This window comes from Pelecanus crispus, chromosome 6 (genome assembly GCF_030463565.1).
Source record: "Pelecanus crispus isolate bPelCri1 chromosome 6, bPelCri1.pri, whole genome shotgun sequence".
In the NCBI taxonomy this organism is placed as follows: Eukaryota; Metazoa; Chordata; class Aves; order Pelecaniformes; family Pelecanidae; genus Pelecanus; species Pelecanus crispus.
Genome location: NC_134648.1, coordinates 66,395,438 through 66,408,286, shown reverse-complemented (window position 1 = coordinate 66,408,286; position 12,849 = coordinate 66,395,438). Strand labels below are relative to the sequence as shown.

The following is a 12,849-nucleotide window of genomic DNA, read 5'->3' as shown; positions in this document are numbered from 1 at the left end:
CAAACTCCCCTGTTGAACTCACACCTTCCCAACAATACTTGCAGGATGCACCTACATCACAGAATAAGAAAAAAAAAAAGGCAAGATTTTCTTTCCATATTTCAGATTTTTTGCAGACTCTGTAATCTGTGGGACTTTTCATTACAAAATTAACTGTGTGCTGAAGAGAATCTGGAACAGCAGAGACTTTATGCTTCCAAGTTTTGAGATGGCCTCAGAATGCAGACCTCCTCTCTCATTTCTGGAATACTTTTTGACAATTAACAGATCAATGACCATAGAGCAAGAAGTCTGCCTAATCCATCAGGGCCTAAATGTGAAAAGAGGAGGAGAGAGGGAACCTTCTAATGACAGGAAGGGGAAAAGAGGCGTAGATTTTTTTTTGGCTTTATTCGTGAGCATTTCCTCATGAATTCTGGAAGAGAGTCAGGAAATAAAGATAGCAGCCAGAACTCACCTTCTGCGTCTTTTTAAGGGAGAACTACACAAATGCAGCAGTAGCAAATGAAGGAAATACACAAGTAACCTTCTCTATGCAAGGCAGATGCTACCCCAACACACAGAGTTGGCATAAAACCATGGTATAGAGGTTGTTTGGGAAATTCTCAATAAATATTAAAACATGAGTATGCTGATATCTGAAGTTGATGGAAAAATTAAAGCATGGGTTGATGCTCCTGAGAACAGAGAAGTCAGTAAGATTCCCAGGTTTAGGAGAAAAAACAGAGATAGAGAAACTACCTGTTATCTTGAATCGCTATTAATGTCAACAGACTCCAGAGAAGAGAGAAGAGTACCTGCATTGGAGCCAGGACCACAGCACTTTTTCCGTCCTTCCAGCAAGGCCCGCCCAACATTTTGTAATGACAGAGCAGAGGTGTCTGGACACGTCTACTGGACTAACGCCAGCAACAGCCAAGACATGGGGTCTCCTCTTCCTACAGAGTTTGCCCTCTTCTCTCTCCTCCTCACAGGTACATGTATTGCTACTATTCAGCCTACAAGGACAGAGGAGAAGGAAAGAAGCGACTACTTTGTTTTCAACAGAAGGTAGTCCTTGTGCTCTGCAGTTACACAGTGGAATAGCCGAGAGCAAGTGAGCAACCACCACCTACCTGATACTAGTAGGGTGCTAAGAGCACAGAAAATGTGCTCACCTTAAGCAGCACCTTAGAAGAAACATCACCTCTCCATCAGCACAGCAGCTGACTGGATCACTAAGCAAAAAACCTATCCCTGCAACAAATCTGGATTGATGGGTCATTAAAAAGAGTGACTAAGAGAGACCTTTTTTTTTTTTGGTAGAAATATTTAAAATATAGAAAAACACAACCACTTCCAGTATCAAAGTAACTAAGCATGTAGCAAGTGTATTACATCAACTTAAATAATAAATCTAACCTGCTAATATTTTCAACACTGTACTTCGTTCTCGCATACTTTTGAATTACTCTAACACTATTTTTAAACAAATCCTTTCACTGAAGAAAACATCAATATATCAAAACTATTTTTTAAACTAATGAGTTTCCTCTTTTGCAAAGCAATTCTTTTAAGTACCGAAAAGGTTGCCATGGCACCCTCTACTTCCAAATGACAAATATCAGCGATAGCTGGATTTAAAAGAAACAAACTGAAAACCCCAGATCAGCAGCATTTGACTGAAGGAAAAACATTAAATATTTTCAAGCAGAAGAATTGAAAAACTTATTCTTACTTCAAGAAAAAAGTATGTACGCACACCTGCTGTTCTATCAATCTAAGCAGGAAACCATTTCACTGCTGCATCGTAAGTAGAAGAAAAGTGCTTATTAAAACATTAATCACAGTCCATTATATTCTGACTCCATGCCAGAAGTTCCCATTACATCACTGAAAATATCTATTAACCAAAACCTGATTCTGACAAGTTACAGAAGTGTAGTGTTTAGGATTTAGTAATGTAAAAGTCAGTTTTAGAAGAACAGTTACACAATTGATTTTGCAGTGGCAGGCAAGTATAATTAATTGTTTTTGTGACATTTATTACTGCAATGGGGTTGATTTAACTGGTGTTTCTACTGTAAAATTATTCAAAAATTATTTCAAACTTCATCTACTTTTATTAAACACATTTATTGTGAAGGTATTTAATACCCAGGGCTGGCTAAACAATTTTAAAATGTGCTGGATATACTAGTACATGTAAAACTGTGTTGTCTTGTGTAAATATGGGCCTTGTTTAGAACTACGTCTCACAGGAAATTATGCCAAATGAAAACCATCTCCCCTTCTCCTCTCCCACTGAAAAGGATTTATGTTTTTACATTTAATACCAGTTAGGTAAAGAAACAAAAATATGGTGGCACTACCTTCAAGCCTGAGCAATAGCTCATCTGTGAAGTCTGATTATGTTCAAACCCCTATTTTGTTATTAGAAATGTGGCCTAACTCAAATGCCCCAGTTTCGAAGAGAAAGCAGCAAACAACTCAATTCTTTCTGGAAGCCTGGCACTACACAGTTGTTTACCTAGAACAGTTTTCAACTATTAGCAAGGCTTTAAAACCAAAGTAATGAAAATCAGTTCCTACGTGTATATATAATCTTCAGCCAACCAACTTAATTGTAGGTACTTTCCTCAACCCCCTGTAAGCAGCCCCACTCAAAAAAAAAAAAAAAAAAAAAAAAAAAAAAAAAAAAAAACCAAAAAAACCAAAAAAACCCCAAACCCAACCACCAAAACCTAACGCAAAGCCACAGAGCATTATACAAAACATATATTATGTCCCTAACCCAAGGGAGGAAAAAAAAGGGCGTATTTTAAAAAATGCTGAATTAATAATCGCCTCTGTGGCTGTACGTGTAGTGCCACCAACCTTCCCAAGCCCGCTGTCCGGTCGGGGGCCGGTCCTCCCTTTCTCAGCTCAGGCGGGTGCTGCCGCCCGCTCCGCGCGCGTAAACGGACAGGTTTACCGCCCTTGCGTAGGGTGCACTGGCGGAGGCAAAGCACCGTGCAGACGGCACCGCAAGCCAGCTTCGGCATTGCCAGCAACCTTATTGTGGGTGTCAAGCAACCGGGTAACGTCTCACTCATTTGATACAGAAGCTGACGTGAAATGAAAGCATTAGATGCTTATAAATGACTAGGATGTAGAGAACTCATTGATTATACCCCCATCCTGGCATTTAAGAGACTCCGAATTAAAAGCACCTCATGTCATTAGCGTTCATGATGAATAAAAGGTGTCTGGAACACACAAACTGAAGAACAGCTGTGCTTTTTGGCGTTTTGTTTGTTTGTTTTTAAAAGGCTTGGGTTCCTATTTTGCCCCTTTGACCCAACATACACAAGTGTCTAACTACAAAACACGCCTGAGCTAATAACCTTTTACCTGTCCTTGGACGTCTTCCAATTTCCAACATCAAAAGAGCTTCAGTTTTCCTCTCCTTTCTTTTTAAGTAGTGCCATAAGCACCAGAACTATAATGCAGCCTGGCTTCCCACGGCTTGGTCTTGCGGGTGCTTGCAAGCTCCGACTGAAGCTTTTCTCAGGCAGTTAGGACATGTATGAGGTGTCTCACTCCCATGCAGCTTTTCTGGTGGCCAATAATTTGTAAGCTTACCAGGCAGCCTTTTTTGTCAGTCAAGGTACTTTTAGGGTCCCCCTCCATATCCAACCACTCTTCTTCATGCAGCAGCTAGGGTCTTAGTTACACCTAAAATCTCTGCCACTGCACAAAGTGTACTGCAATCAGTGAACAGATGCACAAACAGCTGGAATGGAAGGAGCTATAGACTCCAGTTCTTGTGGGTGTGTAAGACTCGGACCTTTTTTTTTTTTAAAGGAAACTAGAAAAAATAAAGACGTGAACATGTGATCAGATACCATTTATTCTAAGGAAAGATCTCCAGTTCCACTTTTCCAAAAAGTTTGTCCAGTGTGATGTAATCTGGGGGACATCAGGGTCATTATCAAAATAAGAAAACAGAGACTACCAGCCCACCCCTTAAAAATCTTGCCATCCATCGTATCAGGTGTGAGATCAGTTACATACATAGGACCAAATTTATGAACGGAATTACTGACTTTGGCAAATGGCATGCTCCTCCAGGAAGAGATCCCTCACTCCTACCACTTAGCACTCTTCAGAGAAGCTTTAAACATTGTTGACTCCTGATCATTGTGAGAAATACTACTCATCAAGAATAAAGCTGCAACAAAGCTACCTGAAGGGGGTTAAAGAATCACAAGCAACAGTTTAATAAGCTGCACAAAGCTTCAAGCAACACTCCCCCATGCTTCCCTCTGCCATTTCAGGAAACTTGTAATTCACCTTTTCGGCTATTTGATACCCAGACAAACAATGTTCATTTGGAAGGCTGCTTTACGACTGTGTTTGTCAGCGTCAAGAAGATGCATCATTTCTGGCTTTATTTTCCTCTTCAGGGGTCTGTTGTGCTGGTTGTCCCACTCAGTCCAAATATTTTCTTCATATGTAACCCCCCCTTCTTGAAACAATAATGTTGAAGGGTCTAGGAAGCCACTCTCTCGTCCTCTTTACAGACTTCCTTCTTGCATTTTTATTACAACGGATTTTTACAAATGCCTTAAAGGGCAAATTCAAAGCAGGATGCTCCTCACCTTCCTACTTCAACTACATCTGGGATGAAATAAATAATTTAAAAGATTAGTCCATCCAAACAGACCCTTCAGAAAACCGTGACAATGTTTGCCTAGACTGCCTCAGAGCAAGTCCTTGTCATGACATCTCTCTGCCATTCCTTACAGCCAGGTACAAAGCGTGAGTGATGCTCAGGTGTTGATCAAGAGGAGGAGCTCTTCCTCTCAGCAGTGGTCATCAATGAGCTCCCATATTCTCCATGACCATCATCGCACAGACTTTGCTCTTCATCCCTAAGGTGTTCCTGCCTCTGTAGTCTAACACTGGGCTTAAAGAAAGCATTTTGGGCCTCTGCCCAGGGAAGAACTACAAAAGCTGAGGACACCAAGACCTTTCTGTTGCTGAAGTGAGAGATAAGCATGTGCAAAACGTATTGTTTTTCTTGTGGCAACTACACAATTCCCAATGCAATTATACATCTGGCTGAGGGGTCAGAAGAAGACTCAAAAAGGGCAATACAATGGAGTGCAGGAGAAGCAAAGAAGGGGGAATAAAAAAGGTAAAGAAAACACTGAGCACAGAAGCAACGGACCTCAAACTTACCACATAATTTCAGAGAAGCAACGGAAGATCTAAAACTTAACTTCTACAAAAATATATTTTTCTAGGTTGATGGAGGACAGCTAAGGAGTAAAGTCTGTGGACATGTAAGTCACAGGAGAACCACACATCGATAGTTATATCAATGCAGGGGATGAAGGGAAGGATGAAAGCTGAGAAACGCTTTCAATAACGGCTAAGACCTATCACAGACAATCAGATATTTTTAAGTGGCTGGTAGTAACAAGGCTTTGATTTGGTAAGACACAAAAGAGTGCAGAAAATAGGGCATTTGGCCCGCACAATTGCTGAATGCCTCCTGCCACATTATAATCCATCAGCAGACAGCTTTGCCTGACCCTGTTTCGGCTGCCTACTTAGCAGCATTGCCTCTACACCTGCAGAGACAGTTCAGGGTTCGCCTCCTACCAATTTTCAATAATAAAGCAAATATTACCATCCTGATTTTTTGAAGCAATTTTAAATATTTACTGGTTAATCCTGTAGTACAGTTTGCCAGACAATACTCCATTCCTTATGTTAAGACTTATTTTTTTTTCTTCATATTATATGTATTTTAATAAATGCATGATTTAGTATTCTGCAAGCCCACACTACAAAAAGACCATTCTGGAATAAATGGTATAATTACATTTCCTACTGCGACCTTGTAATCTCTCGAGTATTTATTCTAGACTAAACAGCCTTACTCAGCTGCCCTGTGTCTGATTGTCGATGAAAGAACCTTGTTTGACAACTGCTTCGAGCAGAAACATATTTTTTCCATGATTGCATGAAAAAGTAAAAAAACATTACCAGACCAGTATTCCGAGTACAGAGACTCATGTTAGATCGATGAGTTAATTTTGAAGCCAAACGCCAACAAAAACAATTACTATGGACATTCTGCTGTCATGGCCAGCTTTTGAGGTTAATTTAGTGGTACATACACAACTACAGCCAACTTTACATACAAGAAACTACATGGTGTATGCAGGCTTCCTTCTTTGTTTCTTTATATATTTTCCATATTCTCTGCTTTTATAACCCTCCCGAGACCTTTTACAGTTACAGAACCCACACTATACCCACAGGTGGGCGGGCAGGAAGCAAAACTCTCCATTTCATAAGCAGTCCACTTTTAATATATTCAATTGCTAATGACCTTGACAGAAGAGCTCCATGCAAAACACCATATACTACAGGGTGTCGTTTGAAATGTTCATAGACGTTTTTGCCAGAAAGCTGATTTCTTAAACAGTAAGATTTTAGACTTACTAAAGGCTGCACTCCTTTCCTCGATTTCCATTCAGCTGGAAAAACGGGTGCTGATCTACCTCCTCTATATTAAATTTGCATCCTTCCAAAATCCTACGACAGAATCCGTAGGATTTCTGTAGTACACTAAAGCAATACAAGACAGTTTCTACATCAAACCAAATTAAGATGGTTTACACACAGTTCTGCTTCCTTGTTCCATCCTCTCTTGAAAAAGACAGCACATCTGGCCACATTCACTGTTCCAAAAAAGTGTACCCACCTAGTACTTCTGTTGTCATTCACAGGTTTTTATTCACTTATTCATGATAAAATGAAGGAGAAAATACTTCACTTTAAAAGGCTCTATGCAAATGTAGCTGTGCCTTTAAAGCAATAATCACTTCTTACCTGCCAATTCTCATTCATTAGGTGCCTGATTCAAAATGCATTGCAGCCGACAGAAATCTTTCTACTGAGGATCAGGCCCTGCAACAGGAGACACTGGGAAATTCAGACCATATGCCTTGGTAGCCAAGAGAATTCCTGCAAGAAGGAGTACAGCCCTCTCCACGCTCTCCAAAGCAAGACAAGCTTTCTTTGCTCTTACTCAATCTTTTGACTGACTACTGAGCTTATTGAGAAACTATATTCTATTCAAAGGAGCAGAATGAATTCAGTGTTCAAAATCAATGGGCCAAAGCAGATCAAATAAGCCCTTCATTTGCGGCATTTCTCCTTTTCCAAGACTCAAGAAATATCTGCATACCCCAATGACAAAGAGAGCAGATGTGAAAAATCACCTGCTACAACTTTTAAAGCCCAGCAGTCCTGTCACCCATTCAAAATCAATTCTCAGTTTTTTCACTGTCTTGAACCCAACATAGGCACTGACAGGGTTTTAGCAAACACTAATCCGGCCAAAGACTAGATCAACTATGGTTTAAGAATAGTTTGGAGAGCATCCTCACTATTGCCCCATTTTAAAAAAACAAAACAAAACACTATGACTGACAGCAAAAAAGTTACACGAGTCACTTCTAGATTAAGTGCCAGAACTCTACATGTGTTTCAAATTACACTACAACACTGTACAACAAAGAAATATGCAGAAATTTTCCACTTGAAATGAAGGTTAAAAATTAAACGCTAACAAAGCTCTAACAGACATGAAATCCAACCTCCTCATCTTAATTCGAAATTTAAAATGACTGAGCTGTCCTACACTAGGAAAAAAAAAAGGAATGAGTCAATCCAGTTGTTCGTTATAAAAAGCACAGTGGGCTAAAACACGTTCATTGTATGTACATACTTCCATAGCACTGATTTTGCTTCAGTACTCACCTTCAACTCTTAAAACGACATTGCTTAGATTTAACTTCTAAATTATCAAAGTATATTACCTATCCTCATTAGATTAGTGTTCACCATTGAACCTTATTTTTGCATCATATTTAAACAAAACACTAATTAACTGGAGTGCTCTTAACAATGTGGTTATACATGAAAACAAGTTGATAGATCAAAGGGAATTCACATTTTTCCCTAAAGAAAAGCAAAGATATTTTTGAACAGACTTGATTTTTTATATACACATGTATATATTGAGGATGTATCTGTCTGGAGAGACAAGTTTAGTAGGCAAATGCAATTTTATTTTAAGCAGCCCAGGCTTGACTTGATTACAAGGTCTGCACAAAAGTTCTCTGTTAAGGCAGAGAATTTTTAAGTGGAGTGCAAACAGAAATTTTTAATCTTACTTATAAATGACCTCTATTTTGTGAGAATGGCAAGAATAGGACTGGCACTGTGTTAAGAGTACGATCCACTTTGGATTACAAGAGACTGTTTCTAAACTTTGAGACATTAAGTTCACATATTTTTACCCAAATTGTTAATCACATAAGCAGATTTTCAATTTCAGTCAGTTTTTAAGTAGCTTGTGTATGGCTCTTCCACAGCTGTAAATACTTGGTGTGAGAATGCTGTGTGGCCGCTCCTGCTAGCCATACATACTTACAATTAATGCCAAGAACGTCTTCACATTTTTCAGGACCTCAAACAAACATCATTTTGATCCTCAGGGTTATTTTGTTTTTCAGTTTTGTTTTTTTTTTAATCAAAACTACATAACAAACATATATTTTTAAAACAACAAACTAATTTCCATCTCCATCCTGTTTTGGTCTTTTACTACTTGGCATGTCAGAGTTTGTTATATATTTCATTTCTTTTGTTTTGCAGTAAGAAAAATCCAGACCTCCAACCACACAAATTCAGTGTGCTCAGCTAAAACATCAGAAGAAAGAAAAAGAAAACAGAAAAAAAGAGACAGGCCTTTGTTTACCCCTCTAAGAAAACCTGGAAGTAAAGTATGGCAGTGAGTGCTCGAGCATCCAGGCGCTCCTGCCTTCTCACCCGAAAGCCATGGTAGGTCACACAGCCTTGCAACGACTTTGGCAGTTCAACAGATTTGGACTGATCTGAACCAAAAGATGACACTCCCCACTTTACTCAAACTACACCAAGCTAACTGTTTCTGGTGACCACAGAAGTGCTAGTAGGGCCTTTGGATAAGACAGGGCTCTCCAAACATGACTCCCATCAGCAGGCTGCCTTCAACTCCACCCAGAAACCAACAATGTCCCAATATGCATCACTGAACACTTCAGTAATTTATAGAGTAGTGACCAAATCACACAGACCCAGGACTGTTAGCCATCATGGAAGGACAGGCAGCTATGGAGCCTGCCTCCAGGACGGGTACATTACAGGGATCCAGGACCTCTCTTTTCTCCAAGGACAGCACCACAGGTTTGGGAGATGCTCTCATACATGTCTTCTCCCCTTCTTCCTTCCAAGTCACATTTCCCTTTGACAGCTGAGACAGACATGAGCTGGCCTCACAGGCTGAACACCCAAAGCGGCCTTTGCCACCCAGATCAAACCACCACCAACCTGGCATATTCGGTGTGTATTCATGGGACTATCAGCCACTAAGATGTCCTTGCAGGAACCCCACAGGCGTGTGGCCAAGGGAACCTCTATCAGAGGCTGGCTCTAAGAAAAGCTTCCCTCCCCCTGCCAGAAGGTTAAATACTGTCTACAAGTTAGTGTAATACATATTGCTCCCAGAAAGCCATGTAATTCAGGATTATTGCCTATATTTCATTACTTCCAGAAAATTTTCCTCCAATAAAAAAAATTGGGCGGCCCCCTGAAGGACGCAAACCCCTATACACTATACCAATCATTTGTGTATGGGGGGGACCCCTATTTCTTCAGTATTCTCAGACTTCCAACACAATAGCAACAAATACATCATGTGGATGTTAATGCTTTTCTGCAGTACACAGAATAAAAAGAAAATTTACAGCTCCAAGAGAAACTGAAAACAAATTTCTAAAACCAGTGTGAATATAAATTTCCTTTTTCACAAAACATGCAAAATCCATACAGAAGAGAAGTGGGAGGATGCAGAATCAGTTTATTGGACTTCACGTAAAGTTTTTTGTAAAGGCTAATGAGCAAATAATACAAGTAATCTTCAAAAGCAATTTTTTTAAATTATAAAAGATCCCTAACAAATGTTCTGAATGATCCCTAAGGATTCACCCTTTTTCTTGCTTTGTTAGAAACCTTCTTGCCAGCTGTCTCCTTCATTACAGCAGTTTGCTAAGAAAAGAAAGCAACGCTGATGCTGAAACCTGAAGTGAGTCTTGCAAAAGGTAAGAGGTTAAGATGTGAACATTCAAAAAGCCCATTCTACAGAGTGTTTTGAAGATAATAAACTGTATCTTTAAAAAAAGAAAAGTCAATAAATTACACTACCAGAAGTGAATTCAAAGTCTCCAGGTTGGCAGTGTCTTTGCAATAATTCTGGCTCCAGAAACTCAGATGGTAACAGCCCGCACCTTTGAGGGAACTACTTAGCAGCAATAAATAGCCAGACTGCAAAATTGTTAACAAGAACATGAAAAAAGGGAGAAGCAAACAAAAAAAAATTCAATAAATTTAGATTTAACCTGTCCTTGTAAGAGGCCAAATAAAAAGAAAACAAACAATCCTTAGCAGGAGTGGGTAACATTGTGCCCAGCTCTTCTGCCTCACCCAGGCAGCTGTATGCAGCTGCCTGAAAAAAAACAAAAGCAGGGACCCAGGCACATTAGTTAAGCATTCATCATCAACAGGAAATGCGCACGAGTTCATGTAAACACAGAAACACAAATATATAAGCGAACAGCCTTGAATGGTTTAAGGTATTTCAGACACCCCATGGAATAGGGTTAGAGTTGTACCGGCTGGGAACCCACAGCATCAACGTATTTGTTCTGGAATTGCAAACAGCTTCAGGACTCAGAACTCTTCTGGTGGGCACCACCGACCCACCCACGCACCTCTCCTTGCTACCACAGCCACCCAGCACCCCTGCCGCTCAACTCTTTCACCACCTCCAGAGCCAAGCCGAACAACCCTGGCTGTTCGTGCCTGGAGGACTAAAATGACACGTGTGTCAATGTGTCTCCAAGAAAAGACTGTGAGTGTTGTTTGCGAACCCTGCTCCAAATACGCTTACACGCAGACATTGCAATGCAGCTTCAGTATTTAAAGGATTTTGTTTTGCAAGGTGTTGGGTTGCCTTCGAACCAGTGTCACAGGCAGTTAGATGGGATGGACACGGATAGCATGAGGTTCCTGCCAGATCTCGACACCAGCACTCACCTTACAGGAGCACACACGAAGGGACAGGGACTGGAGTCCTCCCTACACAAAGTCATCTTTTTTTTTCCCCCAAGCATTTTCATTTGTGATGAGGCTTAGGGCTGAGAGGGCCTCAAAGCTCCCCTCGCACTGGAGGTCCCTCACAGCTGTGCTCCATCCAAACAGGTGGTGAAGGTTGAGTCTGGCTCTGCCCAAGTTTAAACTGCTAATTAATATTTGGTCTCAGAAGCTTGATATCAGATAATAAAAATTACAGGCATCAGGAGGACATAGAAACAATAAAAATGGAGACAACCTCAGTTCAGACAGCCTTGAATTTTCTGAAGCATCATTAGGTTGCTTATTTACTTAAAAAAGTCTATCTACCTCTATCATTTTCTGGATGAGATACAATTTCTCCTGTGCCAGTGCACTAGATGGGATTCCTGTTTGCATTTCAGTGGTCTCTGAAACTGCATACTGAAGTGTCTCAACTTTGTTCAGTACTCTGTGGCTTCAGTTTTCCCATATTGCACAGTCAAATGTAAACTGTTATTTTTTTAAACTCTTTCTTGCCTTGCCAGTCCACACATTAATTCTGCCACGTAATTTTCCAGCCACTGTAAGTGCTGGTGACCTGGAAAGTTAGGCCATGACGAGTTGGGTGACACTCACTATGCCAGTAGCTACACGTTTTCAGATGGCGTTTCAGCTACGAGCACATCTCCAGAGCAGACATGTCATTTTTGGACTTCCCAGCCTCCATTACCCAGGCACAGCAGGCTCCCAAACTCCCTTCCAAACATGGCTGCACACCACGATGCCGCCAAGCTGCCGGACCAGCCCTGTATTATTTTTTTTGACAAAGTTAAGCTCTGTGCTTCATTTCTCACAAACGCAGTTTGACTGTAGACAGCAGTCGACAAGTAAATCTACCCTTTTCCATGGCAAACAGCCCAACTTTAATATTTTTACTGGCTTACAGCTGGGTAAATTAAGCCCCAGATTTTTATTTATTTATTTTTTAATACCGTGCAACTGAAAATGAACAGCTACTTCACTACGACTGCCAAGGACAACCTTAAAAACACTAATGCAATCCAGTCCAGCTCTCAATAGATCTATAAAGACTAGAGGACCAAAAATTTCAGCTTATCCACCCAAACAAAATGTTGGTTGGGCAGGAAGTCTAATATTTCATTAAGATCCTTAAAAAACAAAACAAAACAAAACCAAAAAAAACCCCCCTATGTGCTGGCAAACTGAAGATGGTAACAGTCCCAGCTATAATGCCATGAAATGGGAATTAAAACTTGCTGTGTTACTTACCCCAGCCTTCCCAGCATTTCAAGCTCTGGAACTTGTGGTCCACATGTGTCCACTTGCAGAGGCTGATACTCATACAAAGCTTCCTCCAGCTTCTGAATGGGAGCTAGTGAAATATGCTGACCCTGTTGGGGGAGGGAAAAAAAAAAAAAAAAAAAAAAAAAAAGAAAAAGTAAAACATTTCTACATACCAGGTCAAGGTTTTGTCTTGACTTTTTTTAAATGCAATGCAACAACAAGCTTATACTGTTAACTTAGTCTGGACAAAGACCATCCCATTAAGAACATATTATCTACTCTATCACTCATTTCTTCATGATTCCAATTTTTTGCTAGGGTCTACAGTTTGGAAGTAATGTTTCA

General features: G+C 40.3%; 1 protein-coding gene across 3 annotated transcripts in view; it reads right to left on the bottom strand.

Moving 5' to 3' along the window:
- MNAT1 (MNAT1 component of CDK activating kinase) overlaps positions 1-12,849 on the bottom strand; it is a 130,505-nt gene that overhangs the window by 24,400 nt on the left and 93,256 nt on the right. For all 3 annotated transcript variants that reach the window (XM_075712498.1, XM_075712500.1, XM_075712499.1), the window contains one exon: positions 12,490-12,611. In XM_075712498.1, coding sequence (XP_075568613.1) covers positions 12,490-12,611 — 122 coding nt within the window. The remainder of the gene's footprint in view (positions 1-12,489; positions 12,612-12,849) is intronic.